A 26,600-nucleotide genomic window follows, 5' to 3' on the forward strand; every position below is an offset into this window, starting at 1 on the left:
AACTCACTGTGATGATTAGTCCCACATCACATGGGTACAGCATGCCCCTTGTAATCAAAACATGTACAGCTACAAAACTGTTGAAGCATAATTATGAAGTGATAATAAAGCCTGCAACCGCAGCTAACATAAAAAAGACAACTGGCATTTAGTGTTGAAACCATCAAAACATAGCAGGATATTGTGCAGCTCCTCCCCCTCCAAATTGTGCAACCGTTTAGGAAAATGCACCATGAAAGAGTCTTTTGCACCTACTAAGAGGGAAGGGAATTCAAGATGCAACTTAAGCTGCTGGGTGTTAGCAGACCTCAGGTTCAGATAAGGCCAGGTTTGAACTTACACGTACCTGGTGCCACCCACAGCTGAGGTTAGGGTGAGCACACATATCATTTGGTAGCACGTCTATCACTGGGGCAAGGATTGTAACAGAGGTTACAATCAATGCATGATTAGGTCGGGTCCAAAATGTTGACCCTTAAACACATGTTGGCTGATTCATGTTAAGAGTTGACAATCAATCCTTCCTGAGTACACCAAATGCACGCTGCCTAAAACTAACATGCGAGGAACTGGCCATTTGAGCAGGTTTACTGTGACCAGTCCTAGGCAGACCTCAGGTGGCTGGATTCTGCTGGAAGGGTGAAATGTTCGCTGCTGCACACTTGTCATTAACATTTGGCTCTTTTACTTGAACTCATAAAAAATGGGAGATAAAATATGTTAGGTTAATATTTTAGTGCATGTAATTCATCATTTTAAGTTCAGAATTAAATTTTTTTCATAGAACTAAATCAAATAATGTAGTTTTAGGTGGGGCAGCACGGTGGTGCAGTGGTCAGCACTGTCGCCGAACAGCAAGAAGGTTACGGGTTTGAGCCCTGGTAGATTTGAAATCCATATTTTTATTGGTGATTGAATACAACCTAAGTCAGGGCGTCTTAAGGCGGAGTCTCAAACAGGCGCTTTGACTGGCGACGCATGTGTGAAGTGACGAGCCACTTCCAAGTACGGTCCTTCAATGGGCCAAGTTTAAAATGCTTGTGTCTGGATAAAATTCACATGGAATTACCACTCAAGTGTACTATCATTAATCTTGCATTCATTTTTATAATGTGTTCATTTGCGGTGTAATTAATGAATCTAATTTAAGCGTTAAAGACACAGCCCTATTTATATTATCTAACAGAACTAAAGAGGTTTTGGCCTGTTTCAAATGAATCTGGATTTTTTTTCTTTTATATGTCCTTCTTATCCATTGATGTTGTGCCCACAGGGACAACATTTTACAAAAATATTTAAAAAGATGTTTGTGGCAGGCAGCACGGTGGTGCAGTGGTCAGCACTGTGGCCCCCATCAAGAAGGTTCTGGGTGGAGCCCCGGCTGCAGCACGGGGTCTTTCTGTGTGAGTCTGCATGTTCTCCCTGTTCCTGCTGGGTTCTCTCTGGTACTCCAGCTTCCTCCACAGTCCAAAGACATCAAGAGGGACCAGGTTAATCCAGACTCTAAATTGACCGTTGGCGTGGCTGGGAGAGCCAATGGTTGTCTGTGCCTCTGTGTGTTGGCCCTGCCATGGCCTGGTGACCTGTCCAGGGTGTCCCCGCCTCTCACCTGAAAGCTGCTGGGATAGACTCCACCCCCCCACCCAAACTCTTAACAGAATAAGAGGTGGAAAATGGATGAAATGGATGGTAGTTTTGGTTTAGTTGCAATTTTCGGGGGTTGCTTTTTTGGTCAGAAATTACAATTTATTCTCATGTGACCTGACTTTTAATTAGTTAGCTTGTGAGGAACCTGCTGCAGAGATTACATATATTTGTGGGCAAATGCAGAATTTAGTATCACCATGGATTTCCTTGACCTTAAGCCAATAGGACTGTCACAGTACATTTCGATCACTACGCTAAATAAGCTCTGGAATGAATAATAATGTTCTTTTCAGCAAGATAATCTTCACAAACAAATACAGCTAATTTTGTAAATGTGAACCACTCAACTTATTTCAGGCAAGTAAGCGAAAACCAACTGACTTATAAACAAGGGAGCAGGACCTTCAACAGTAACTTATTTTAAAGTTTTCCGACTCATCCCTGACCAGCTCGTACAGATCTGTCCTTGGCTTATCAGATATACGGATAGAATGAAAGTTTGAGCTTTTTACCTTTGTTGTACATATTTGACATTTCTGTTGCAAGGGTTTTTGGTATGCTAACCATTTGTCAGCAGGAACTGAAAAAAAAAAATCAGCATATGAGCTGAATCATATTAACACCAATTTCACAAATATAGTGTTATGAAATGAGCTATGAGGAGCCCAAATGCTATGTATAGACTTATGTCTGTATTAATATTATCTGTTCTGAACCTGCTGTAATACTAGTGGATGGATGGTTGTATTGTCTGTGTGGATAAAAGCAACAGAAATGGGACACTACACTAATGCCTGATTTCAGGGGAAATCAGATCAACTACTTATGATTCTGACCTGATTAACATTTGGTGGATGGATCATTCAGTGCTGGCATGGAGCTGACTCTGGGTGAGCGAGTGCCAGCTAAAATATGCTTATGGCTCAAATCTTAAAAGGAATTGCTTGAAAGCATTCAAAGTTTCCATGTCCAAGACACTTTTTTCCAAGAGGCATTTGATTAAAATGCTTTTGTGTGCAGTAGGGGGGGCGGTATATGAGACAAACTCCTACCCTTAGAGGACAGGGATGTCTTGGAAAGGTTGAGCAGGCGTAGTCCCTTGTTGAGCCGACACACTTGTTGAATCAGGTTGGACACCCCTGAGGAGAGGAGAGGGGACAGAAAAACAACAGTGAGTTGATGGAAAAGAGAAGGGGAAAATAGCTTCACACACAGCTTTGAAACTTTACACTGAACCAAAACGTAGCCTCTCGTCATACACTCAGTCATTCCCACACATATGCCACAGGCTAAAAGGTACAAGGAAAAAAACACCACACAAACATCCTATGAAAACAGTCGCCCACACACCCGGCATAGACACAAACCCATATGAACACCATATGTCAATCCAGATTGCATAACCAGTAGCTTCATCTGAGCAATCAGATTAGCTACACTGCAGCCATGCTAACATTAGATTTATATATATGTAAATATAAATAAATATAAAAGAGTTCATGGTCAGGAGGTGGGACCCTAATATTCTTCTTTGGATAAAATAAACCCACATTGACAGATTTATATCTTTAGCTGCTAACAGCCATCTAACAGAATGTGTGACAGATGCATGCAAACCCAGCAAGCGTGTCATTCATGGTTTGAACGTTTCATGGTTACTGCATCTTCATAGCTTCCTGAAGTGGATGTGTACATGCTGAACCTGCACTGGGACCAGTGTTTACTGTGATAAGAAAACCAGTTCTCTGCTTGTAATCACACTAATGTCAGTCCTCACACGCTGTTTGTACACACTAATTACAGACCCAAGAACAAACACCCACATATGTGAATTTACTGAAGCGAGTGGTAGTAACTAAAACACAGAAGGAATTAGTAAGTGATACTGACGTGCAAGTATAATACACACACATACAGATGCACACAGTCTCTCTTTGTATCTTGAATACTCACTCAACGGAGATGAGAACAGGGGTTGATTTATACACAACATTGCAACAGGAGGGGAAGATGATTTGTGTGTATGTGCATCAAAAGAGGAAAGCTTTGTGTGGCAGGTTGTGGGCGAGACTGGAAAAAAAAGCAGCTCTCCAAAGAGACGGACCACTCATAGATATAGCATCAAGGACGGCAGAGTGAGTATGAGAGAAGAGATATGGAAAACAAGGGTTCTTTGAGGACAGAGATTGATTTGCAATTCCTTGAGAGCAAACATAAGCCGAGTCGAAACAGAAGCTCCGAGTTGCCCAGAGAGCAGGTACCTTGGTTGTCGAGCGTGTTATGAGCCAAGTTGAGAGAGTGAATCATGGAGGCTGGGTTCTCTGAGAGGGCCGACGCCATCTTCTGTGGAAAATCCCTGGAGAAAAATTAGGTTTTTATTCAAAAATGCCAATTCAATCCCACTCCCAAAGACTGAGAAAATATTTCAGAGAGATTTCCCTGATGGACCTCTTGGCAATGGGCCAAATATCCTACTTCTGTGGCAGTGTGTGTGTGTTCATATTCTATGCCTGTCATTATTCAAAGTAACCAAGTTCCTTTTCAACAGCAACAATAAAACGTCATTATTTTACCAGGTTCATTAAAAACAACTAAAATCCATTTTCATAATTTTTATTATGAGTATTATGATTATTGTTTGATAAAAATGAAGGTTGGCTAAAGAATATATAAACTAATTATCGAAAAAAATGCATTAAAAATAATCAACACAATTCAATGTTTCCTTGAAGCTATGTGTGGATTTGCCTTGCAAATGGACAACTTTGAGTACCCAGGAGGGCAGCAATATGGCTTGACTGCATCCTCCGCCACGCTTTAATGGTTTAAACCTTCAGATATGCCAAAATGCCTGCATGCAGCAGCTGTCCTCTGATTCATTTAACGTGTTCCCCTGATGTTTGTTGTTTATTTGATTATTGTATTTAAATACCAGAGAGGCTGCTAAAGCCTTTATTAATGTGTCCATGCGTGCAGTAACATTCCTGCAGCAGAAATATTGTTGAACATGAAGGACATCTAAAATTTGTGGTTGTAAACTTTCCAGTAACTCGGGAGTAAACTCTGGAGTTGACCTCAACATTCTGCTTTTGAAACGTTTAGAGACAGACAACTGAACAACACAGTTTTGGGTTTGGTTTCATTTCTATTCCAATGGCAGATCAAAAAAGCAGGACCAGAGGGTGTACATCTGTTAATTTACAGGAAAAATATAACAGCTATACAATGCATCTGTTAACACAGTTTTTACAAGCTAGTTGAACAAACCTTTAAATGGAGGTTGGGGCTCTGCTATCAGAATCAGAATCATAAGAAAGTAACATGACAGGAGGTCCCAACATTAGCTATGCACAGCCTAATAGCCCCACCTACAGAGAGGTTTTACAGTTGGAACCAATATTTTACTTTTCCTGCCTCTTGTAGACAGGCTGCGGTCCAATGTCTTATAAAGAAGCCTAACTTAACTTTTAACAATTTTAAAACCAATTTCTAAACGGGGCTGCACGGTGGTGCAGTGGTCAGCACTGTCGCCTCACAGCAAGAATGTTCTGGATCTTTCTGTGTGAGTCTCCATGTTCTCCCTGTTCCTGTGTGGGTTCTCTCTGGTACTCCAGCTTCCTCCACAGTCCAAAGACATGCAATTGGGGACGAGGCTGACTGGATTCTCTAAATTGACCGTAGATGTGAATGTGACTGGTTGTTCGTCTCTGTATGTTGGCCCTGCGATGGACTGGCGACCTGTCCAGGGTGAACCCCGCCTCTCACCCGTAGATGCTGGGATACGCTGCAGCCGCCCCCCCCCCCCCCCCCACGACCCTTACAAGTAAGGAATAAATGGAAGACGACGATGGATGGAAATAAAGTTATTATTCTTTTAAACCACCTGCTCCTGGTCTTCCAGGACTGCATCTCACACAGCTTGCATTAGTGGTAGCAGTGCTAGCTTAGCCACAAGTGATTCTCTCATAGCTGGCGTCAACTCTGACGGATGAAATATGAGTTGAATTATGATCCTGATAATAACACTGTCATGTCTTCATCTTTCAGGCCTATTTTGAGTTTGCTACATTTCCTTTGCGCAGCAGACACACAAATGTGGCAAAATGTGACATCGTCTGAGAGTCTGTGGAGGTAAAGGGTTACACAGCAGGAGGTTGAATGTTTCAGGGAGTGCAGGCTTAAAAAACTTGATTTAGAGATATTAGGTGTCATTGAGGACAGGTTCATCCAGGACCAATAGACTAGTGGTGACCAGAGGAAACAGACACCACAACACATTCACAAGTATCTTGAACCACTACCAGGCAGAAAGCTTCAAGAAGCTTCAGTGTCTACGAATCAGCAAGTTTCAACTTGGAACAGATGATTGGAGATGCAGGTTTGGCATGTCGGGTAACAGATCAAGTCAATCAATGAGAAAAAGAGGCTTGTCTGAACCATAACAACACACTGAAACTTAAAATCATTAAAAGTAAAAGTTCAATAAAAACTGGACAACCTGAGCAGTTCTCAGTCATTTGACCCAGAAGTCAATTATTTAATATCCTATATCAGAAGGTATTTAAATGAGAGTCTTAAATTATTGAGCAGTCATATGCTGTTTGAGTAGCTTTACTCCGCCTTCATATAGTTTTTTTCCCTGTCAGCTTTTGGTGCAGAGGCTGTAATAAAAATTGCCATCTCTATTGGAAATGATTTAATACAAGGCGAGTATAAAAACTTGCTCTTCATCATTATGCTGCTCTAAGTTATTGTGCCCCCACAGTGGACAATTCATCTCAGTTAACTCTAAATAAAGAAACTGCAGCGCTGAATGACACCGGCCATGAAGGTGAAAAGTGTTGTTCCCACTGTTTCGATAGAGAAACTGCACATCTACCATAGGCAGGTAGGAGAGAGATTCAAGCTGTAATAGATGTACGGGTAGAGTTGAGAGGTGGTGAGAGGAAGAGGATAAAAAGAGGAGCATTTAAAAAGGTCAAGATGGCAGAGGAGGGGAGTGAATGAAGAGGTGTGACAGTACAGGTGAAAAGAAATGAAGAGAGCAAAGAGGTGGGGACATTTGCGGGCACTAAAGAAAGAGAGGCAGAGGAGTGTTTGAGTGACAAAGGTGTGAGGAGATGGAGAGCAGATAAACCTTGCAAGTTACATAAAAGTCCCTTTTACGCGGTGTGTTCAAGGTCTGGCCACGTGATAAAAATGCATGGAGACAGAACGGGGGACACACGATGTTTCACCGCTGGCTCAGCAGGCTGAGGTAGTCACAGTGCTGATTTGAAGTCTTTTGAGAAAGGGACAGCCAGAACAGCAGAACAGCTTACTTAGTGCTTCCCAAAATTTTTAAGCCCTGTAACATTCAACCTCCCGCTGTGTGCCCCTTTACCCCATAGCAGATGGTTTCAACAGCTGAGCCTCGGTCTGCGACTGACGCGTCCACTGACAGCTTCTGGTGCTCCCATGGGTGAGAGCCAAACTCTTATCAAACATTTATCCAGATATGAGCAAGTAAGGCAGTATCTGAGGAGGAACTAGACACAGGCCAAATCTGCAGAAGACCTCTGATTGGCTAATACCTGGTGCTCTTAGGTACGTGGAGTTAGGCGGATCATGTTCAGAGCCACTCAGAGCAAAAGATAGAATGCAGGAAAAACATTCACCACCGCTTCATTTTTGAAAAGATTTTGAGAAGATGCAACCTTTTTCTTCTGGCAGACCTCCTGTAATACAGTAACATGTACCCTGGGGCACAAGTTCCCCAGTTTGGGAATCACAGATCTACAGCAGACATTGTTTGACACTCCATCTTTCATGTAAACAAGAGAGTCATATCGACGTGCAGTCGTACAATGGAGTTCTAAAGTGGCTGAAGAGAGTGGTGGGTGCCTGATGATGAAGTCAGACAGGAGGAAACTTACGATTTGAGTCCAGCATTTTCCAGAGTGAGCTCCTCCAGACTGTTGGACTTGCTCACTGTGTGCAGGACCTGGTCCACCACCTCTGACCCCTGCAACAAAAACAAACAAACAAAGAAAACCAAATATACCACAAAAAAAGTTGAATAGTTGAACAGAATAGTGTTCATGTTGACATCTAATTGAGAAGCAAAATATGAAACACAACTTATGATGCACCCCTACAAACAAACATACTCTTAGTTTGATATATTTTTTAGAATATTGTAAATTAAAGCATTTGGATTTTATTCATATGACTCTCTCATACTTACGAATTGATTATGCATACCAATACAGAATCTAAAGGCAAAAGGACATTAAGGCCAATCAGGTATGGGCGGGCCCCGGTTCTGACCATGTAAACAGTGTATGTAGCGTGCAGAAGGGACGGAATGCGTTGGCTGAGATGGCTGTCGTCTGACGATGTACCAAAGCTGTTGGAGTGGCTACTTATGAAACGATCCCCTTGTGTTCGTCATCTTTCAGCTCCGTTCAAACGTCTCAAGTTGTCTCAAGTTGCGATACGGACTGAAAACAATGGGCTGCTAAGAAACAGGGAAGTCTTTAACGGGATATCTGTTGGCTACGTTGGAAATCTGAAATAATGGCTTTTATTCCAAGTGGAAAGCTCTCAAGGACTCTTCTTTACCCAGCTGCATGCTCATTGATCTAAAAACTGAGCTTTGAGCTAAAAACAAACTGTAACACAGAAGTCCAGTTCATGGGAGCAGAGTGCATCAGGTGCCACAGTCAATTCTAAAATGAAAGGGATTATATTGGGTTTTTTTTTAGCTCATTTGAACAAATTTTCTGGATTGCCGATGGCTTGATAAAGAAGGCGTGGATTATACCAGACAATGTGCTTAGTGGTGTGTAAATAGCCATTTTGGGGCAGTCTTGCCGTTGTTTTGTTGCCGCAGCCCTTGTAAGCCATCAGTTGCCATTAGCTTCAAGCTAAATATACATGGCTGGCTCTTTCTGGAGTCACAAAGAAGTAACACGGGAGGGAAAAATCTTGTGTGATCCAAAAACACCAATGCGTGACTACTTATCAATTCAACTCAGTTACATTTCAAAACTCATTTGCGTAGAATAAACCTAAAAAGACACTATAACCAACAATTGTTGAATTTTTGTTCATTTTTGAAGTCACATAAAGGGGTGGAATCAGTAAAATAAATATCACTCGATCGTTTTTCTCCGATGTATCAGGCTATGTGTTACAGGGGAGTGCATCTGCCTTGATCATTTAAATGTAAGCAAGATTTTAATAAAAGACATAGTTACAATCCGCATGTCTTTGCAGTACAGCTTGGTGAACCAGGTATTGTAGGCGATGGATGCCACGATCACAGCCAGGTCCCTGGAACGAACACACGTCACACATCAAAGTCAGACCTTTAAATAGGCCAACTCCATCAGCTCAAACACATCAGTCACCTATCCGTAAATTCACATTATTGGGGCCAAATGTCTTTGTGCCTGCCTGTTTTGTAACAAGCAGTTTATCATGGTGAAGGAGAGAACACGATGGGCAGGGCTGCGTTCTAAAGGATGACTTACACTGCAGCCACGCTAAGAGGGAGGAGCAGAGGAAGAGAAAGCGGGATGTAAAGATCGATGGCTGGGTCAGTGTATTATTCAATAAAGTCACAGTTTGATCCCAGCTGCAGAACTCAAACACACACATACACAAAAAGGCTTGTCTGTGGGCTGCTGCTGTGTCTGTGAGAGCGGGGGGGGGGGGGGGGGGGGCGCGCGGAGACAGCGAGAGTTTTAGAATCCTCCGAGGTGCAACTAAAGCCACAGTGCTGCTACACCTGCTGTACATCATCAGACAAACAAGCAGCAGCGGAGAGAGGAGAAGCAGAGAGGAGGCCCAGCGAGAGCGAGAGAGGGAGGATGGAGAAAGAAGGAAAATACAAAGAATAAGAGGAAGAAAGAGTGTGATGTAGCCAGAGGGGTCTTGTTGCCAGTAACTACTGCAGCCAGGACATTATAGTATCTCTCAGAGGAGCAGAATAGCTAAAAGCTGTGTGTTTTTCTTTTTTTTTTTGTTAAACATGCCACCAGGGCAGTCGGTCCTGACTAACACAGCTGAGCCTGAGTGTACACGATGATGCACCGCGTCAACATTAATCATCCACACTGACGGATGATTTAGGTTGTGACAGCAGGACATGAAATTGACCTCCATGATGTCTTACTCAGTCATGCCGTGTGTCGGTGTTGTACGGAACAGGACATGTGGGCCAGCAGGTCAATCTGCTGTCTTGACACCGGAGGGATCTGTGAGGGTTTACACTATCACTTTTATGGTATACAGGACAAGGCTTTCAAAGTTGATCTTAAAAGAGGCCTGGGTGTCTCTTCCGGCTTCATGAAAATGTTTCAACCAAGAAGGGAATACAGCATGAGTCATTCAACTTGCAGTCTGTGGGCCACATCCAGCCCATCAAAACGTCCTGCACCCTAAGAAACTGTCTTATAATGCAAGGAGTCACTATATCTGTAAAATCTTTAATTTTGAACATTATTAGTCCTAGGCTTTTATTTTGAACATTATTAGTCCTAGGCTTTTATTTTGACAGTGTGACACGGGCACCAGAACAGAGGTAGCTATTTATTTTTTTTGAACATTTATTAGAACAGGTTCCTTGACAGAGTCACACACATCATTCCAAAACCTTATGACAAGGTACTCAATACACAATATTCTTTGCAGGTCTAATTATGTCCACAATAGTAAGAGGGAGAAAAATAAAATAAAATAACATAAAATAAAACAAGGAATAAAAATACCATCCAGCCCAGTTAAATAGAGACAATATTCTCATCTCTCCAAATACATTATAACGGGTGCCCATTTTTCAAGATATAAGTCAGTCTGAAGTCGTAGGGTTGCTGTTATGCGTTCCATGCAGTTTACATCCTTAAGCCTTTGGTACCACTGGTCCAGGGTGGGTGGGTGGGGTTTGAGCCAATTTACTGTGATCATTTTATGTGCAATTAACAGAAGAACCCTTAGCAAAAACACCTGGTTTTTCCCTAAATCAATTATTGATGCTGTACCCAAAGTCAGTTGCTGTGGTTCAATTGGTCTATTTGTTTTTAAAATCTCACTTATTTGTCGTTTCACCTCTTCCCAGAATTTTACCAATTTAGGACAGTCCCAGAAGATGTGGGAAAAGTCCCCTGTTATGCCACAACCTCTCCAGCACAGGGGGGAACAGTTGCTGTCGTAACTAGATATTATCAAAGGAGTTTTAAAATATCTTACTCTTAACTTCCAGCTGAATTCCCTCCAGGCTGGGCTGCTTAAACATTTCTGCCAGGGCACCGAAGAACTCTCCCATTCTCCGTCAGCAATCACGGCATTAGATTCCAGTTCCCACTTAGCTTTCACATCCAGTGTATCCATTGAAGAGGTAGCTATTTATAAGTCAACTATGCTAATGTCAGCTAGCACAGAGGAAAGTTCAGAAAAAAAAGGCAGCTGGAGCGCCAAAGAATCCAAAATACAGATGTAGTCGCTTGAAATTTCCCCTCCAAACCAGACGCCAGCCAGATGCCCGCCACCTGCCCCCTCATGGGGGTGACCACTGTGAAAACTACTCCTTCAATTGCAAGGTGTCACCATCAGATGGCGCTTCATCCACAAAAAGAACTCAACCGTTACCTACTGCAGCATTCACAGTATTAAAACATGAATTATAATTCAGGACAATAATGCATCAATACTATCATGATATCGATCACCCAACTAAATGAGAAGCCCTACATTTACATTTGTGGTACATTTGTAAATTTTAAATTAAAAAAAGAGTTTTTCTTGTAATAGTCTATTTTTGCACTGTAGTATCAATATACATTTCTACATTTTAGGTAAATGTGCAAAAAAACATCAATCCATTTTCTACTGCTTACCCTGTTAAGGGTGGCAGGTGGGTGGAGCCTATCCCAGCAGCCTTCAGGTGACAGGCGGGGTTCACCCTGGACAGGTCACCAGTCCATGGCAGGGCCAACACATAGAGACAGACAACCATTGGCTCTCCCAGTCACACCTACAGTCAATTTAGAGTCTGGATTAACCTGGTCCCTCTTGATGTCTTTGGACTGTGGAGGAAGCTGGAGTACCAGAGAGAACCCAGCAGGAACAGGGAGAACATGGAGACTCACACAGAAAGACCCTGTCCTCCAGCTGGGGCTCCACCCACAACCTTCTTGCTGGGGGGCCACAGTGCACCACCGTGCTGCCTGCCACAAACATCTTTTAAAATATTTTTGTAAAATGTTGTGCCCCTGGGCACAACATCAATAGTTTAGAAAGATATATAAAAGAAAAAAATCCAGTTATTAATTACACTGCAAATTAACACATTATAAAAATGAATGCAAGATTAATGATAGTACACTTGAGTGGTAATTCCATGTGAATTTTATCCAGACACAAGCTTTTTAAACTTGGCCCATTGAAGGACCGTACTTGGAAGTGGCTCATCACTTCAAACATGCGTCGCCAGTCAAAGCGCCTGTTTGAGACTCCGCCTTAAGACGCCCTGACTTAGATTGTATTAAATCACCAATAAAAATATGGATTTCAAATCTTCCCCTCTTAATGTATTCATTTGATTAGTCATGCACTTCAATTTTGTAATGTCCTAGTATTTTAATTCTTTATTTGGAGATCTTAAGCACATATGAGGTTAAAATGCATTTAGTTCGATTAATTCATTATAAATCCTGTAATTTATTAGATACATTTTTAATCACCTGACAGCACATAAACACAATATATTTTAGTTTTTCTGTCAATTTGGCTATGTTCATGCCTTCCAAAGACCATCCCCACCCCACCCGCCTCGAGGGAAATTGAAAAATAAAATTGGTGAATTTTGTTAAAAGCTGATCAGGCATCACCCCTGGATAACTTGGCTCCCAGTTTTTGTTGTAGCTCCACCCTATTCCATTAAAATCTGCTTGCAATTTTTGCTGTGGGTATGAAGGTGTAGCCACTGGCCGGACAATGACAGCCTTGGTCCCAGATGGGCAGCAAGTTGACCTGTCAAGCTGCACACTCTACCTTGCATGTTGGCCACAGTTTGGTCGACATCTCTGAGATTACAGCTGCCCTTACTTTACTGACATTAAAAGCCAGAATGAAGATACACGCCTGTCTTGGCACCTGAAAACTACAGCAAATCAAAGTGCAAGAAAATGTCTCAATTAGCAGGAGGCAGTTCGGCACAAAGCGGGACATCTGGTCACCCAATGCTCAACTACAGGAAGGGAATAGTCCTTTCAATGTGAAATTTATAAACATTTTACAAGTTACAGGTCATCTCTTTTTTTTTTTTGAGTAACACCAGAAGAAAAATGTTTAGAAAATAAAAAGGAAGCAAAACCCCTGAGGTCCTTTGAGGGACAAGGCCCAAAGCAATTGCCACCTAATGCTATACGGGAAACCTCCTGAAGTTAGGTACTCATTGAAATACCTGACATGATAATGTGATCAAGTCTCTGAGTGATTGCAATGCCTGCAGTGTGGTCGCATTCACATGGGAAACAAACACATCAGTAATGGAAGTTGAAGTATCAGCTGGGCATCACTGCCCCTTCCTGCTAGCTAACAACATTTGCCTAATATACTTCCTGTCCCTTTGTTTTGACAGAAAAGCATTATAATATACTGTTAATAGCTTGAAAGGTTTCACTTGAACCCCCCCCCCCCCAAAAAAAATGTGATAGTAAAAAAAAGTGTATCAAGGCTTGAATGTGTGACCACCTTCTATATGTTTTCATCAGCTGGCGCCCCAAAACCACAGTTGTGCTTTTAACCCACTTTCAATTATCTACCAAATTACCCCCCTAGTGATAGCCAAGCTCAGCACAAGGTGTTCCGGCTGGCAGTCTTGACCACTCACCATTCACCCACCACGAAATGACTTCTTTGTCCCTATTAATATTTCTTCCCCCGAGTTCTTTAAAGGTCAGATATTTTTTGTCGGGCTGGGGCTTTCTGACAGACAGCCTTCGAGGCAAACCACATCCTAGTGCTGAGTAAACGTAGTTGAAAGTTAAGGAAGCTTTAGCAGTTTGAAAGTGATGATTTCCAGAGTTCTAAATCTTTTTTCTTTAAGCCTGTATGTTTAAATGTAAAGCAACAAAGATGAAGTTTCTCTTACATTTGGATGAAACTAGGGAGGATCACCTCACAACCAGATTGCACATGAGGAATGATTACAGAGACCAATAGCGATTTCAGTGTCCATATGGGAGGACAGATTCTTTTCCAAAACGAACAGAAAAATAAATCTAAAACCACCCTTCAAGCCATGCCAGCAGCAAAAGGCTGTAACATTTATTACAACTCGCAATGTGCACAACAGTGAACTACGGATGACTTTGGTATTCAGAGACTGGGCCAGGAAAAGGGTTAACACAAAGACTGTCCTGAGGTGGTACTGGAGAAAAGGTCAGTGGGTCTTTCAAATCACAGTCTCCCTGGGAACATGAATGTGCTCAGAAATTTTATGGAAAGAAGCCTTTTAGATTATTAAATAGCTTCCAGGTAAAGTTGAAAGAAGACATCAACCATTTAACAAGTTCATTCTCAGTACATCTCTTGGCAATCTGCTCTTTTTGGTTTGCATATTTCTTCAGCAGAAGTGAAATATTTAACTTTTTGTTTTGATATGCAAAAGTTCAGCATTGGTTGCCTAAAGCCTGAAACATGCCAGGTCTGTCAGCGACGTGTAACGTGAGAGTAGCGAGAGTCACAGCAGCTGATAAACATTATAATCAATGGAGCAGCAACCCTTACACTTCTATATCTGTTTTTGCCATTGGTCTACTATCTTTCCTTGTCAAATAACAGAACGGCCGCCAGGCAACTAAAATATCAGAATCTCCATTGAAATGCCCTGGCTTGTGCTGCAGAGCTGACAGAACCTTTCACACACACACACACACACACACACACACACACACCCTTGTACTTATATCTTTGTGAGGACTTTCACTGACATAATACATTCCCTAGCCCCTCACCCTAAACCTCACCATCACAACTGACTGCCTGACCCTGACCTTGACCCTAAACCTAACCTGAACCTGATTCTAACCTCGAGCCTAAAACCAAGTCTTGACCCTCATACGACCCTTTGAAGATATGGAGGACCAGCTGAAATGTCCTCACTTTCCAAAAAATGTCCTAACTCTGTTGGTTCAATACAGATTCTAGTCCTCAATATGTAGCAAGTACAAGAACACACACACACAGAAACACTGAAATTAAAAAAAAAGGGGGGAACAAGTTGGTGTATCAATAAAAGATGTATGCAGATAATTACAAGCTAGTCATTGCAAGCACATCTTGCAGCCGCGGTGACAAAAACCTTCCCTTAACAGGCAGGAACATCGAGCAGACTCAGGCGTGTGTAGGTGCCTCAAAGAAAGAAAACCAGACAGAAAGTTGATGAAAAGTCACACTTGAGGACTGCTATGGCAAGAAGCATGGCTTCCCATCCTCACACAAACAAATTTTAAAAAATGTAGAGACGCACAAAATCTCCTGAATTACAGTCACACAGTCACCTCTGCACCATGATGACAGCTCGCACTGGCCATTTTTCCCAGTCAAGCAGGACCAAAACAGTCAGGCGGGATGTGTGCGGGATGTGTGCGGGATGTGTGCGGGATGTGTGCGGGATGTGTGCGTGTGTGTGCGCGTTAGGAGATGGAGGTGGGGTAATGATTCGGAGAAAGAGAGAGAACGTGAGAGCTGAGGAAATGAAATGGGAGACAACAGAGGAGTAGCAAGAGTAGAGGGTGCCAAAGGGGGAAGAAAAGGTGTCCGTTTTCAGTCAAGAGGATTGAAGTGAGACACTGTTTGGACAGACAGCAGTCAGCAGAAACAGCATCACCCTGTTACCTGCTGTAATCGTAGATGGGACCCATCAGAACAGATGAAGGCAGTGGAAATGTGGAAGGACACGGTTGGGGAGCAGAAGTGTAATGTGCCTGAAATAGCCTCTGGCACATGGTCATGGAAGGACAACTTCTTAAGTCCTTCCCTCAGTCATTTGTAGCCTTTTTTCACTTGTTTTTGTGATCGATCTTGACACCTTAGTCAAATTTCACCTCCATTTTTCAGTTATTACATCCTCTATCAAGGAGAGCTATTCAGCAGTGGACTGAGGGCTCAAGGGAACAATAAATGCAGCAAAGCCAGACAGCCTTCCATGTAAAGCTTCCCTCTTTTGTTATACACTAAATAATTGGAGATAAACAACAGCAATGCTATGGCTTTTCTCTCACTATGTAATGCATTAATATATTCATGAGTTGCTACAGCAATCATGCTTCTATGAATGGCTTTTTGATTTAGCAGCATAGCGAGGCTTTGCTCCAATGATGAGATGTGCATTTTAAAGTGTGAGTATATACTCTGCAGACGGATCTGCTGGTGCTTCCACACATAGTAAGTGGAAAGGATTCCATACACCCCAATGATTTCCAGGCAAAATAAGCATTCCTAAAATAAAAGAAGTAAGCTAGTTTGAACTCTCCATTTGCATGTCAGCTGTCAAGTCTTTTTATGAGCAGCGATTCTGGAGCAATGTATTGAATTAGTGCTTCCTCGATGCGTCTGGAAAAAGAAATGAGGGGCTTAAAAAGAAGCACGCAGGGAGGTTGAGGAGAAGGCATATGGCATCTTACAGCTGTTCCTGCGTTTAGGTTCTGACAAGCATATCATTCCCTTTGTAGTGATCTTCCCAGACTAGAGGCAGAGGACAGAAATTGAGCCAGTGAGAGAAGTAAAAGGCGTACCATATTTTACCCAAGGAAGGCCATGGTACACGCACAGCTACTTGAACAACAGAGAGAAAACAATCTGACAGCTTGTACTGTCTGGGAAACTCTTCATACAAGATATCAAGATGCAGAATACAGAAGACCCTTCAAAACTACAGTGCAGTCAAAAAGTATCAGGCCAGCGATGTGTTGTTATTGATGTGGCTCTCTACTCCTGTGAAATGTATTTCAAAAGACACAATACCAATGAGATTTCAAGTGCTTAAGTTTCTAACGACAGTAACTTTTACAGTTTTGGACATTAATCAAAAGTTACACTGGCACAGGGACCAAATGCACCTTGAGCATCTTCTCTGTCAGAAATGCAAAAGGAGAAACTCTAAATGCACCTACAGAAACCAATGGGGAAGATTAAATGTGTCCCTCAGATTCAGTTGAGATGAGTAAAGAAGCGAAGGAACAACTTGGTGTGACACACTGGAGAAGCCTCATAGGGATCAAACAATAAGCAGTCAGAGGGGCCAAAACCTACGGTGAGAAAAAAAAAAAAAACATGTTTTTTTGGTGCCATGGTAACATCTGCCCCACAGTTAATGGTTTTGACCTTGGCCCAGGCTACAGCCCTCCACAGCGTTTGGTGAAGCTTATGGCAAACAGCACTGAAAACATCGCCTCCTTGTCTGCTGCCTTCTTGCCCAGTGCATCATAAATTGAGTAGTGCTGGAAAGACAAGTCTATAAAGAATTATTGAGCCACATTCACGAAATGTTCTTATGCAAATATCTGTTCTTTACAATAAAAAGAGAGATTTATCCCTCAATTTAGTCGAACAGAAAGAAAGCATAGCCTGTGCGTGTCGATTGACAACAATCACACAGGTCTGCAAAGACTTTAATGCTGCAAGAGGTGCACAGTACATGTCAGAGCCGAGGACTGACAGACTGGAAGCAGAACCTGATGGTTCTAAGACTGAACTGAAGGCTGAAAAACTCAATCTGTATATGAGAACAAATTTCAGAACATTTCATGAATGCCCCTCATCTTTTAGTATACCTAATCCATTTTAAGATTAAAAATATCAGGAAAAAGGCACTCATCTTTAGCAGAAGGGTCTAACGCTTTTATCAAATTGGCAGGTTCTATATAGAACATAATAAACATCTCTTACACTGACACGCTTCCGCAACTGCCCTTCCTCTGGAAGTTACAAACCTGTGACGATACAATCTTAGACACACAGGGAGAGTTGATCAACAGGAGTAAGCACCCTGTAATCAGAGTCTACCAGTCTAAAAAGCCTTCGAGTAAATATATTTTATGGTCAACTCCAAAGATCTCTTAGAATTTATGGAAAAGAAAGGGACTTCGATCCAATGAAGAGGAGAACATGAGGCTGTGATGAGAAAGGTTATGAAAAAAAGGCACAAGACCTAGCATGACAGACCTTTCTACAAAGGTGGACACCAAGACAGGCATATCAGAGAATATTTTTTCAGAGACTAAATGGATCAAAATATTATCAGAAAAAATGGAACATTAGAGCCAGAGTGTGATACCCGATTACATCACATCCTCTCAGAGCCATTGACTTTTAGCGTTAAACCCGTACTTACTGGCTCCCCTCAAAGCCATGAGTGTTTTCGCTATTGTCATTGTCATCATTGCTCTTATGTGTTAAAATGCAACAGCTTGCCAGATACCCATGAGAACAAAAGCAATGGAATATGATGATTTATGAGCTGTAAAACCACATCGGAGGACCTAAATGCCACCTACAACATACTCTCAAAACCCAAATGATATCCCATAGCAAGGCATTTCAAAGAAAAGCACGACAGCAACCCATCCGTGCTGAGAGCGAGAGGCACAGAGAAATAATACATAGAGGAAGTAGCATCAAGCAACTCAATCAAAGTGAAAGTTGTAGGATTTTCAAGCTCTGACTCCCATAAGATGTAGGATACACAGGAGATAAATGTGTGTCTATATTTGGATGTTAGGGTATGTGAGGGTATATATGTATGTATGTATATATACACACGCTATGACTTCATGTGTATTTTTCACTTCACATGTCTTGATCTGTATATATGGTTTTCTCCAAGGACTGCTGTCTTTTTTTGCACTATTACAAGTTTCGAGAAGCTCCCCTGCTCCTATGGCTTGTCAAAAAAATGATTTTGGTCCAAGCTAAATGATCATTTCGAAATATAACAGATGGGCAATGAAATACTGTTAAAATAAAGACAAATCATGGTCTCTGCAGGATAAATCACTCTGGCTGGTCACTGTTCCTCTTATGCCACTCTTCCGTGGCCAGTTTTAAGAAATTATCTTTAAAAAGATACAATTTGCAGCTGTTCTCAACAAAGTAGAGCAGGGCTGCTCAAAGTGGGGCCCATGGGCCAAAATGGCACACCAAATTTGGGGCACTATTCGTGTCATTAGGCTTGATCTGACCTGCCGGATATAATAATAAAGATAAAAACAATATGAAAATATGTTAAGTTTCTAAACATGTAGGATCCCTAATAATTATTCTTTCATAATTTGATCAGGCACCAAAGTGAAAGAAAAAATGGAGCGGCAGCAACAGCGGTACACAGACAAAAGATACTTAAATTACACAACGTATCTGCTTTTGTTCAGTTCAGTTCAGAGTACCCACCCTTTTTGGAGTCCCTGGGAAGGGTGCTGGATGGTGCCCCAACTGGGGACTCCATTGTCTTCCTGGTGGACTTCAACGCTCACGTGGGCAATGACAGCGTGACCTGGAGAGGCCTGATTGGGAGGAACGGCAGGCCTGACCTGAACCATAGTGGTGTTCAGTTATTGGACTTCTGTGTGAGTCACAGTTTGTCCATAACTAACACCATGTTCGAACATAAGGATGTTCATCGGTGCATGTGGACCCAGGATATCCTAGATTGCAGGTCTATGATCGATTTTATAGTCATCTCATCTGACCTGCGACCGTGTGTTCTGGACACTCTGGTGAAGAGAGGAGCTGAGCTGTCAACTGATAACCATCTGGTGGGGAGTTGAATCAGAAGTTACCACGCATACCTGGTAGGCCCAAACGAGCAGTGAAGGTTTGTTGGGAACGCCTGGTAGAAGAACCTGTCAGGATGATCTTGAACTCCCACCTCTGGCAGAGCTTTGACAGCATCCCGGGGGTAGTGGGGGACATTGAGTCCGAATGGACCATGTTTGACTCTGCCATTATCAAGGCAGCTGTTTTAAGCTGCAGCCGTAAGGCTGCTGGGGCCGGTCGCAGCAGTAATCCCCTAACCCCCTGGTGGACATAAGAGGTGAGGGGAGCTGTCAGGCTGAAGGAAAAGGCCTACAGGGTATGGTTGGTCTGCGGGTCTCCAGAGGCAGCCGACTGATACCGGCAGACCAAGCAGTGTGCAGCCATGGTGAAGGCAAAAACTCGGGCATGGGAGGAGTTCGGTGAGGCCATGGAGAATGACTATCAGTCGGCTCTGAAAAGGTTCTGGCAAACCGTCCGTCGCCTCGGGGGGAAGGCAGCAACTTGCTCACACTGTTTACAGTGGGGACAGGAGGCAGTCTGGGCCTCCTTTCTGAGGCTGCTGTCCCCACGACCCCGATCAGGTTAAATGGAGGACGATGACGATGCGGAATATGTTTGCTTTTGGTCCACAGCCAGACATTCCTGCAAGTTTCTGCTTTGGCCCTCAAATGAAAAAAATCTGGGCACCCTTGAATTAAGCAGAACTTCATATTTCTAAGAAATGTGGTTGTCCAACCCCTATTTTGAGAAACAATGAAATTATATTTTCTGTATTATCAGCTGATGGTGAAACTTCACCAAATAGTCACAAGCTTTGGTTAGTGAGTGAAAGAATGAGGTCGCTGCAGCTGAAAACCAAGCAAAGTCTTCAGGCCAGTCATGAAGTCAAGTTCAGCTCACAATCAGCTGCTTCACGCCAGCACACCTCAGCATATCAACCAATCATCTCCTTCAGTGCATCATTGGCTCGGCTGATCTCCTGCCACATACTCTACATTCAAGGTGCCATATCTACAGCAGCTTCTGCCTACATTTACTAAGTCCTCTGCATGCCATCTGGTGACACTCCCAACTCCTCCTTTACATTCTGTATCTGACTTAATCAATGTCACTTCTCTTGTCATTGTTGCCGACTCCCCTCTGAACCCTCTAGGGGTCTTTGCTGCTGCTGCTCTCCTCGCCTCTGGCTTCCGATGTATGCTCCTGGAAGAGTAGGGAGGTCCCAGAACACACGCATACCGCCAAATTAAACTCTGCGATGACAACTAGGTTTTCTTTTTGATGAAAGCGGTCCTGACTGATTTAGATTCTTCCGTAGGCTGGCTGGTCTGAACTCGTCCTAATTTCCATGCAGCCACCGGCTGATGAGAGTAGAACCACACATTCTTCTTATGTCTCACTGTCACCCCTTGAGGAGAAAGGCTTGATTTTTTTTTTTAATTAATTTATCATTATGATCAAATGGTTACGTAATTGTAAGGATTCTATAAAGCCAAGTGGGGACCAGGTGGGGTTGAAAAGTTTGGGAATCACTGGGCTAACTGAAATAACTCTTTTTCTTGGAGGCTATATATTTTTAATTATTTATGGGGTTGAGATTGATTGTAATGTTCAGTAACTTGAGCAACAGCCTTAAAAATTCGACATAAAGGAGAATCTAGATCATGATGGTGCCATAAAAAAATCGTGACACGATATTTTTGCCATACCACCTTCCCCCTACTAAGAGCAATATGAACCAGTTGTCTCATATAGTCACTCTAGTTTGCATTGTACACGTGACAGGCCTCTACACAGTTCGAAGAATATTAGCATTATCATGTATGCATAAGTATGAATATGCAGATTCTTCTGTGTTGAATTTAACCCCAAAATTCGGAATATGATCAAAGCCGGGATATCATCAGGACACACAAGTCCATGTACATGCAGCTATCAAGCTATCAAATGCTAACTGCATCTTTGCCATCAGTGTATCTTGATGCTGCGTGTGGTTTAGATTAAAGAAAAGCATGTCACCTGCTGTCAAGGTGGCTGAAGTCCAGTAAGTTGAACTCTCTGTTGTCCTGAGAGTGGTAGATGGTGTCAACATCCTGGAGCAGCATTGAGAGCAAGGAGTAGAAATGATAGGTCCAAAAAAAAAAAAAAAAAACTTTCAAGGCAGTAAAGACAAATTATTCTTTCACTACACAAAAGTCAATGGTGGGTTCAAATCTAATAAAAAAACAACAAAGACAAGTGGTTTTATACAGTCTCCTCACCCACTGCACTTCCTCTTTGCAGCCAATTCCATTATAGTCACAAAGAGCTGCATATGTCTCAGAAAATCCTCCTGAAAGATAAAGAGGACACAAAACAGATCAATCCTAACCAGACCTTAACTGATCCAAAAAAAAAAGGGTAAAATAAACTAGAGAGTATTTTCTATGCTCTCTTTCTCTTCAGATGGATGAAGAGGAGGAAAAGTACCTGCCGGAGATGAAAGCGTACCCCAAGCAGAGCGAGACAGAGATAGAATGCAGCGAGAGTGCAGCTGTAAACATGGAGGTGAGATGAAAGTATGGCACCATGACTGAGCTCTTCTCATACATTAATGGGATTACCAGAAGAAAAGGAGTACATCCAGCAACCCTCATTTTCTGACCCACTTAAGTATGGGTCTGCTAAATGGTTTGGTGTATTGTCAGCGAAGGCAGAAGACTCACCACAGGTTTTCTGGTCCAATGACGACTCAGAGTTGGGTGAAAACTTGTGACTCCCATCTGTCACATCACCTTCTGCTCGACAAATAGGAGGGCTGAAAGAGAGAGAAGCCAACGTAACACGTAGCTGTGTAATGCATGCAGAACTATTCCTACAAGCACTGAGGATTCTGTATTTTATTGTAAGAATATACAGTATGCTGAAAGTGATAAGTGTGTCTGTGTGCACACTTCTCTCGAGTCACGTAATGCATCAAGTCGATTTGTTTTGATCAAATAAGTTATCTGTTTAAGAAAATTAGCATTAAGAGTACTTTTACATCATCATATCAATATAAAATTGGTACACAAAGAAATAGAAAGGGTCTACTTTCAGTCCAGGAGAAAAAAATCCCTATATTGGTTGCACTTATGGGTAATCAGTGACTTTTTTTCTGCTCTAAAATCTGTATCAGGTTCAGAAATCCCATATCGGTCGAGCCCTGCTGTGAGTCTCTGTGGTGTGTGACAAACCACCTAAATATAAACCTTTGTAGAGCTAAGCAGCTTCTTGTTGATTTTGGAATGAAAAGAACTACAGTGACCCATAAAAGGGGGAGGTTATTGACAGGATTTCTCCTTCAAAAAAAAAAAATTCTCTGAGTCATCACTAATGAAAAGCTGGACTTGAAAGTTAAAATAAGTGTCATCACTAACAAGTCCAGTCCAGACTGTTTTATTGTTAAGTGTTCTGACATCAGCAGACCACCCTTCATGGCTTCTAATGGGGCATTTTGGCTTATGTGTGATTTCATGCAGTTGTCTGTTAGGACTGGGGCCTGAGAGGAGATATGGGGAAAAGAATAATAAACTCATCAAGGAGGCTAAATCTGTAGCCTTCAAGTTGGACTCATACAGTGTCATCCCAAATGTCAGTGCGGTCTAAAAGTCACAACTGTCTTCCATGGTTTGTTTTCACAGAGTGACTCCTGTCTGCACAGGATTAGGACAAATTTGTGCTCTTTATTCATGCGTTATGTCCTCCTGAAGCTCAGGTCCTCTACCAGAGGTCTGGGAGGTTGAGGGTCCTGTGCAGTCTCTTGGACAGAGAACTGGAAAGAGACTTCAGATGGAGCTGTGAATACACTTTGTCTTCATGAACTGTTTGAACCCCCCACCTCCTTAACCACGGGACATCCCTCCCTCCCTCTTTTACATTTTAATTGTCAAACCAGCAGGTGTGAATGAATTAAATCATTTTTACAGTACATCTAAATGAAAAGTAAACAGCTGTTATGAATAAAAACATTGTTTCATATTATAAATGAAAACAAAGTTTTTCTTGTAACACTTTTCAAATGTTAGCTTTTTCTGTTCTTTGAAAAGAATTTCATTTTAATACATTTGATAAATGAAATGATTGACAAACTGAGGGGGAGCGCACGTACTTGGAAGTGATACCAAACAGTATATATACATATATTAGTGAAATTCTCAGATTTCCCCACATCATAGGCTATTCAGTCCATAAAACTAAAAAAGACAAATATTTAACCTTCTGGTGTTTAAGAGCTACTTCTTGTCATTTTTGGTTCACTTGGTCTCCTTGAGTAAAAATAATTTGAGAGCCTCAACCCTGAAACGCACAATCACGTTCGAAACATCCTTTTCATGCCAACTTGTGCTCATACAGAAACAGATTTATCTGTATTTATTTATGAGTATAAATAGATAGACACCATTTATGATGGCTCTTCACAACTGCAGTGGAGATTGTGAAGGTGAACAAAAGGTAGACAGTAATGCAATAATTCAGCCAACCCTACTTAGTCATTATTTCTAGTCATACCAAGATAAATGTACATTTATACACATGACTCTTTGATTTCCTTCCTTTTCCTGTGTGGATATATTCATGTACATTCAAATATGTAGTATTTACATGTGGGGATAGCATTTAATTAAGCTTTGTTAGATGACTAGATTGTGTGGGTTTGAAAGAAATCAGCTGACACAGTGTCTTGCCATCGACTTCCTGCATGTCCACTGATCTTGTGTTTTATGCTCACCTGCCCAGGGTCTGCAGATGGAAATGAGCTATTTAGCTACAGTATATTCTGGTGCAATGCATCTTCTCTCATTTCTTAATGAGATTAATGTTCTTGTACTTGGTTTCTGAATAAATAAACTTAAACATATCTCTCACTGGGCAGAGTGCAGTGAGTGGGGCTTGGATTTTGAGTGCAAAGATTCATGGGAATGACGGTGCTGTTCAGTTTTTGCTGATGTAAAAACAGCTGTCAGCGATTTGCTTCGACTTTAATCGTTATGATAGATAGCTGTGCGTTTGTGGTCAAGATATCAATGAACTGAATTCACTTGACTAAGACAGATGTGACGATAGGTAGGATTGGGTCACCAGCACTTGAGTGTGTATGCTCCTCTGGCTCACATAACTTACACACACTTTTTTAAGGAAAAAAACAATTGTGGCGCCTAAAATTGATTTTACTATACCAGGCTATGGGTTTGTGAGGGTCTGAACTCCAGGGGGAGAGGACAGAGGATCACCAAGGTCACTTGGATTCCTCCTCTGAGTATCATGAATGTCCGTGTGTGACACTGCATCAAATAACCCATTTCAGTTTGGACCAAAGTGGTGGACTGAGCCCACATTACTATTCCTTCATGATCTATATTTTCAAGCCAAACCTGCATTTTTTTTTTTTAGAAGTGTGATTAGAGGGCATCTAGTCCAGGCATCTAGTGGGTGTAATGTTTTACTCTTCCTGTGCTGCTGCTGTGGCTGCTGCCGCTGCTAAAGTGCCCTTGAGCAAAGCAAAGCCCTGAACTCCAAGCTGCTTAAATAGAGAAGTTTGGTGCCTGTGAGATTATACAAGGCTGCAACCCAGGTGGGGATGTTTTAATGTGTAACCCTCCCACTCCCTCATCCTCTGTGACATGATTATAAATGAAAAATACATTCACAGACAATTTCCCGTTAAATAAAGCAGCAAAGGGTAATTTGACTTACAAAGATTCAGGGCCAAAATAAAGCAATGCCGACTAAACAAAAAACAGCTGAATGATAGTTATAAAATTACACCGCTGTCTTGTTTGCCTTGGGAAGATATTAATTTACAGCAGAATTGTTTTTGCTGCAACGGTCTGATTTGAGATGAAAAGTGAATGGTTGCAATATCAAAACTGCAGGAAGTAAATAAATAACTTGAACTATAAAATTGGATTCTGGCAATGGTATTTGCAAAACTGTGCAATTAGTTAAAAAAAAAAAGAAGGATATTCCTCAGCTTGCTGGTCACTTGCGACTAAATTCTGCTTCATGCAGTGAACAGAAAATTATGAGGACTGGGATCATGGAGTAAATGCAGTGTTCATACAAAATAGTGTGCTTTACCTGCTTTGCCTTTTTGATAGGATTACACTGCTACACTGTTGCATTCAACACACACCATCCTTAATCCCATTTGTCAACAAATCACACACACACACACACACACACAACACCTAACCACATCAGTGACCTTAATCCGCACCTTATCTCCACAATCATCATCCGCTCATGGAAAGCATGTGTGTGTGCATGTATTCTTGATGCTATCTGCTTTATGTACTTCAATACAATGGCACCAATCAGTTACAATGCAGCACAATCAGCGGCCCAACTTCTTCCCTCCCTCTCTTTTTCCCTCCCTCTTTATTTTCTTCAAATGTTCTCACTGGAAGCAATCATCTGCCACTGCCCTAATGGAAAAGAGACATTCGCTAAGATGATAGAGTGCAGAGATAGCCTTGCACAGGTCAATAGCCACAGCTCAGTCTATCTCATCGCTCTTAGAAATTGTAGATGAGACCCAAGAGAAAGGGAAAAGCACTCTACCTCGCTTGCCTGTGTGATCTGGTGATCCTGTCATGAGTGATCATGGCTTGGCATACAGGTGTGAATGAACCCAAGACACACAGAGGGCGCATGGACAGCTAATTGCTCAGACCACATTTAGAGGTGGTGTGGCCTACATGTAGCCACATCCTGCAAATTCAAATGTGACCAGGTTCACACTGAAGGACAACTCAAGCTACCCCCAGTGTATGTCATCATTCACACAAAAAGATGACATATTATTTCTTTTAAGATTTTTTTGTGTGGGCGGCACAGTGGTGCAGTGGTGTTGGGTTTTGGAAATGCTGACTTTTCCCTCTAGCGCCACCGTCACTCAAATATTTAGTTGGTCCAACTCCAATTCCCATCGGCTGATCAGCTGTTAACCGTTCTAGTACCTTCCCTTCAGCTAGCTCACTCAGGATAATGAGGATTAATCAATTAGTCAGCAGAAGGAAAAGTCATCATAGGAGTCAAGTAAATTGAAGAAATAAACCACAACAGCGGGCGGCACGGTGGTGCAGTGGTCAGCACTGTCCCCTCACAGCAAGAAGGTTGTGGGTGGA

At 42.1% G+C, this 26,600-nt stretch overlaps 1 protein-coding gene across 4 annotated transcripts in view; it reads right to left on the reverse strand.

The window, feature by feature from the left end:
* Positions 1–26,600, reverse strand: part of carmil3 (capping protein regulator and myosin 1 linker 3) — a 102,745-nt gene that overhangs the window by 56,358 nt on the left and 19,787 nt on the right. For all 4 annotated transcript variants that reach the window (XM_086202860.1, XM_086202859.1, XM_086202862.1 and 1 more), the window contains exons 6-12: positions 22,158–22,249; positions 21,714–21,784; positions 21,472–21,545; positions 8,889–8,964; positions 7,563–7,651; positions 3,909–4,003; positions 2,700–2,786 (exon numbers count right to left, since the gene is read on the reverse strand). In XM_086202860.1, coding sequence (XP_086058986.1) covers positions 2,700–2,786; positions 3,909–4,003; positions 7,563–7,651; positions 8,889–8,964; positions 21,472–21,545; positions 21,714–21,784; positions 22,158–22,249 — 584 coding nt within the window. The remainder of the gene's footprint in view (positions 1–2,699; positions 2,787–3,908; positions 4,004–7,562; positions 7,652–8,888; positions 8,965–21,471; positions 21,546–21,713; positions 21,785–22,157; positions 22,250–26,600) is intronic.

The sequence above is a fragment of the Aulostomus chinensis genome, chromosome 5 (assembly GCF_037954235.1).
Source record: "Aulostomus chinensis isolate RoL2024-O1b breed Wild chromosome 5, RoL_Achi_v1.0, whole genome shotgun sequence".
Classification (NCBI taxonomy): Eukaryota; Metazoa; Chordata; class Actinopteri; order Syngnathiformes; family Aulostomidae; genus Aulostomus; species Aulostomus chinensis.